This window comes from Piliocolobus tephrosceles, chromosome 13 (genome assembly GCF_002776525.5).
Source record: "Piliocolobus tephrosceles isolate RC106 chromosome 13, ASM277652v3, whole genome shotgun sequence".
In the NCBI taxonomy this organism is placed as follows: Eukaryota; Metazoa; Chordata; class Mammalia; order Primates; family Cercopithecidae; genus Piliocolobus; species Piliocolobus tephrosceles.
In genome coordinates, this window is record NC_045446.1 from 77,140,873 (window position 1) to 77,146,209 (window position 5,337).

A 5,337-nucleotide genomic window follows, 5' to 3' on the forward strand; every position below is an offset into this window, starting at 1 on the left:
GTTAGTATTTAAAATTGTAAAGGGTTAAAAAAGTTAATCTTTCTCCCTGCAAGTTACCAACTCACAGCTCAAATCCCACCCTGCAGGGGAAAACAGTATCGCCCTGGACTTCCTGGAATCTAGGCAGGACCTCCACGCTCCAAGCTGCAACCTGCTAAAGTGATCAACGTTTTTGATTTTTCACAGCTTTGAATGCCTCTAACTGGCTGTTCCATTTTGGATCATTCCAAAGTCTACAGCAAAATCATTGGTTTTTTGATGCTGGGGTCGGGGTGGGGGTCTCTTAATTGTTGCTAGTTTGTTCAAATTGAGATTCACTGCATAAAACTTTTAGTAGAATTTCCTCCAAAATGCTGGCATTCCCTGCTTCAAAATGAAGAAAGCATGGAGGCTGACTAGCCTTATACCACAGTCTCATTGCCTTTCCCAGGCTTCACCCAACCATTTCCTCTTTTCTCTCTCTTTACCTTTCCAGAATTCACCAATCTGTTGGAACACTTCTGCCACGTGTGAAGAGTTTTGGCAGACCAAATCCACATGCCCGAAGTGATGCCCACCAGCAAAGACATAAAAATTTTCAACATTTCAACAGCCATGTTGGAATCATCTGCAGAATACCGAAAGAGTGCCCAGTTGGAGATTTCATAAAAATAACAGGCAATCACACATGTTGCAGGAACTGTGTACAGTACTGAGAACACCCCGATCTTGACCATCAGTCTTTCTAACTTGTCTGTCTTTGTCCCATCCTTTTGAAGATTTGACCGAATTTTGAACAAGGCCACCAAACCTGCAGCAATGAACAAAGTTCCAATCACCAAATAAGTAAAGAGGGGAGCCACCACGAACCCGGTGAGGGCATCGAGATTTTGGTTTCCAACATAGCATAGGCCAGTCAGCTCATCTGCATCCACCAGTCTCATAATCAAGATGACAATGGTTTTCACTGCAGGGATGGCCCAGGCTGCAATGTGGAAATAAGAGCTGTGCATTTCAATGGCTTCATGACCCCATTTGAGTCCTGCTGCCAAAAACCAAGTGAGTGTCAGAATAACCCACCAAATGGAGCTGGCCATTCCAAAAAAGTACATCAGCAAGAAAATTATTGCACATCCTGTGTTCTTAAGTCCTTCTTGGATGAGAACAGGTTCTGCTGCCTCTTCAAAATCACAGGATATCCTTTCCCGGCCTACAGTCAGCCTGACAATATAAGCAATGCTATAAATATTATAGCACATACTGAGAAATATGATGGGGCGCTCAGGGTAGGAAAACCTAGAAGAATCGATCAGGAAGGTCAGTACTGTGAAGGCAGTGGAGATGAAGCACAGGCTGGCCCACACAGCCATCCAGATATCGGTGAACTCCTTGGCTGAGCGGCTGTATAAGCCAGCATCATAGCCACACTTGAGAACACAGTTCAGGCTCCTTTTCACCCAGATGTACTGATCAGAATTGGTTCCCACAGAGTGACACTCTTCCCCAGGATGGATGGGGGTTTTGTGAGGTAAGGGCACCTCTTCATCACCTGGCCCTTCCATGCACATGTGGTTGTGGTCGTTCTGTGGTGGGAATTTGCTGCAGTTCAGACTCTCTGGCCAGGCAAATCCAAATTCCTTCAGGACAGGTTCACAGCGTCTCTTGACTGAAAGACACATGCCGCCGCACGGGCCAATGGGGATGTTGATCTTCTCTGTGCACATTGGCACATAAACAGAACAAAGGAAGAACTGGAAAAGTAACAAAATGGACAAAAAAAAAAAAAAAAAACCAATGACTTGGAAGTTTGACCAAATGCTCCCACAAAGCTGAATTGAATGCTTCCAGGCAATGCACGTATCTACTTTTAAACCAATCTATGGGGAGTCTGTCTGTTTACTCTGACCTCAAACAAGGGTGCCTGATAATCCATCACTTACACACTTTTCTTAGTTTGGCTCTAGTAATCCTTTCCAGAGGAATGTACATAAATAAATAAATAAATAGGGTGTGAAGAATTGCATAAGCCCTCTTTGCACAACACTTGAAATAAATTTTAAAAAACTGGCTTTCAATCTCCTTCCATTTTAGATACTATTTGAAAAAGCTAAAGAAACTAATATGACTCAGGTGGTTTATTTTTATCCCCATTTCTTTATCATTTTAAAAATAAAAGTCTAAAAAAATGTAGATCCTGTTAGTATTCTCTTCTCCCTACTTTACCCCTTAAAAATTTGTTTAAACTAGTCCCATACTGAAACAAAAAATGGCCCAATTGAGACACTGTTAGATTCAAGGACTGGATGCAGATTGAGGTCTCTGGTCACTAGGGATTTGTTTGGCCAGGTTTCCTCAATGAATAATAATGAAGCACAATAGGAAAATGTAAATGTTAAGTCGCTGAAAGTGCAATACCAGCAGGGGAGAGTCCAGTTGCTGTCCTCAATTCCTCCAGCATTGATAAACAGTCTGCTTGGCTCCTTACAGATGTTGTCTATGAAGTCTAGAGTTACAAGTAACTATTTTCCAGCATGTAAAGGGATCCAGTCTTGTCCTTCAAAACAGCTTGGCCACTTTCCCCAGGATACATGTAATTAAAAGTATATATCCCTGCAAAAGCTGTTTCTCCAACAAATTGCCACTGATGTCAGGATATGTGCTGTTTCCAAACTGAGAGCTGGAGGATCATTTCTTAAGCTTTTATAACTTAGTTCTAAAATTCTGGAACTTCCAAAGGGATATTTCAGCAGCAACAGGTCTAATCCCGACCATCTTTCCAAAACCACAAACCCAATTTTAAAATGACCTATGTAAAAACATGCACCTAGTAAGTAAGCTATATGTCTGTTTCTTATCTCTCAGAAGTTACAGCCAGAACCACAGATTTTTTTTTTTTTGATACGGAGTTTGCTCTTAGTCGCCCAGGCTAGAGTGCAATGGCGTAATCTTAGCTCACTGCAACCTCCACCTCCCAGGTTCAAGAGATTCTCCTGCCTCAGCCTCCTGAGTAGCTGGGATTACAGGCGAGCATCACTATGCCCGGCTAATTTTCGTACCTTAGGTAGAGACAGGATTTCTCCATGTTGGTCAGGCTGGTCTCAAACTCCTGACCTAGTGATCCACCTGCCTCGGCCTCCCAAAGTGCTGGGATTACAGGCGTGAGCCACCGCGCCCGGCCAGAAACCAGATTTCTGAAGCCTGGACAACTAACGTCTACTTTTTCCCACAACTTCTCTGTTTTCTAAATTTCTAAAAATCATCCAGCCTCAACAACCCAAACATAACCAATGTTAACACTTTAAAAATTTTCCTTTCAGTTTTTTATTGCCCCAATGATTTTTTTTTACAGGATTATAATCACCCTGTATATGCAAATTATTATTACTGTGGAATAAACATTTTTCTCTATCATTACATATGCTTTACATTTTTTAATGACTGCAAAAAAAATTTCTTCCAATATACCAACTACCTTCCTGCAGCTTCTTGTCACCCTCCAAGCATTAAACGTGCCTTCAACCCTTGAAGATAAGAAAGAACTTAAGCCAACCCAACCACTCCTTCATGCATGACCTCTAAAACCCTGCGGGACGCCGTGAGGAGGGGGCTATTCAGCAGAAAAAGGTACGGTAGTGTTTCATTTAATAACACCCCAAAAATAGTGGGGAGAGGGAAGGTCGGTGAGGCATGGTCTCCTTATCTCTCCCTCCAAGTAAGTCTTAGCTGAAGCTGGCTCCCTCCCACTTGCCGACCGAGCAGTGGCGGCCAGAATCCTTGGCAGAGATAACCCTCAGCTCCACTGGGGTTAGGGGTCTGGCCAGACATGGGTGGGCAAGGAAGAAAAACGGAAGGGCGGGGTGTAAGAGTGGGTTCTTTCCCAGGCCAGATGACTTACACAACGTTTTGGCTTCCAGTCCCTGAGAAAGTGGGGGTGGGGATGGAAATCAGTTTTCCAGGAGAGCTGTCTCCTTCAGGCTAGGATGATCAACTTGGCATGGGCTCTGCAAAGTTAGTTTGGAGCGTCACTCCCCAAGGGGTCCTGCCAGGGGTGGGGGTGGGGGCGCCCACCTGCAGCTGGCTGGAGCAGCCGTACTGGATGAGCGGTGTGAAAGTTGTCAGCTGCAGCTCGGCGTCCGTCTGAAGCTCGTGCCCCACCAGGTTGGGCATCTTGGTCACGTTGTAGCCGAGGTTCTGGCACATGGAGATGCGGATGGGGTCGCAACGCCGCTCCTCCTCGTCCCCGAAGCCCCGCGCCTGCCCCAGGAGCAGCAGCAATTGCAGCAGCAACCCCAGACTGAGACCGACGCCCCCGGGCGCCCCCGGGACGCTTGGCCCTGCGCCCCGCCAGGCCATGGCCAGCGTCGGGGGCAGCAGCGGCAGCAGCGGGGGCTGCTCTGGCAGACACCCCCAGTTTGCACGGGGGCGCCGGCTGCCCGCGCTGCTCCCAGCTCCCGGGAAGGGAGTGTGATGCGGCGATGAGGGGGCAGCTGCCGGCTCTCCAGAAGCTGCGCGCGACCGTGTGGGATATTAGACGTCCCGGGCGGAGGCCGAGGGACAGGCTGCGAGGGTCATGGCTGCAGGCGGCGAGCCCACAAGCCGGCGCCGGCCGCGTCCGCTCGGCGTCTCCGCGAGGCCAGCCAGCAGCCAGCGCTGCGCAGCTCTCACCGCCGGAGCCCTGCGCGGCGCTGGAGGCTCGCGGCGCGGCGGAGGGGCGGGACGGACAGGGCGCCTCTCCAATGGCCGGGCGCGGTGGGCAGCAAGGGGCGAGGCGGCGGGGCGGGGCCGCTCTCCCGCTGGAGGGGTCAGGCCCCCGCCCTCTCGCCCCCTCCTTCGGCCGCTCCTCCCTCCCTCCCTCCCTGAGCGCCCCGCCCCGCGCGCTTCCCGGCTCCTGCTTTCCTCCCACCCGGATCTAGGCGCGCAGGGGCCAGGCGGGGACTGAGTCCAGTGGCTCCAGCCGCGCCGTCCTGCCCCCTCCTCCCCCAGGTGAGAAGTGCGCTCTGTTCCGTCTGCCCCCTTGCCTTCCCGTCTCCTTTCAGCTGTAACCTAGGCCCGTGGCCACCTCCCCGTCAGGAACGTACACAAAGAACACGGGATTTGGATTTACACCGATTGTGGCTTTCAGTCCCGGCTGTGTGACCTTGAGCAAATTGCTCAGCCTCTCGGCGTCAGTCTCCTCCTCTCTAAAGTCACTTGGGAGGATTAGAGAGAAAGCGAAGAAGGCTTAGCGCGGTGCCTGGTACTGCGCGAGCCCACAGCTATTTTCACTCCCGACTAGCGGCGATCCGGGCCCGGCCTCTCCCCGCCCCCAGACTCGCCCGACCTGCGCCGGGAGCCGCCCACCTCCAGCCGCCAGAGGGG

At 50.2% G+C, this 5,337-nt stretch overlaps 1 protein-coding gene across 1 annotated transcript; it reads right to left on the bottom strand.

The window, feature by feature from the left end:
• Positions 1–298: 298 nt before the first annotated feature.
• FZD4 (frizzled class receptor 4) lies at positions 299–4,645 on the bottom strand. The gene is made up of 2 exons (XM_023209226.1): positions 4,048–4,645; positions 299–1,730 (listed from the first exon to the last, which is right to left on the bottom strand). The coding sequence occupies exons 1-2, from the start codon at positions 4,330–4,332 to the stop codon at positions 402–404; spliced, it is 1,614 nt and encodes a 537-aa protein (XP_023064994.1). The 5' UTR covers positions 4,333–4,645; the 3' UTR covers positions 299–401.
• Between the last annotated feature and the right edge of the window lie 692 nt (positions 4,646–5,337).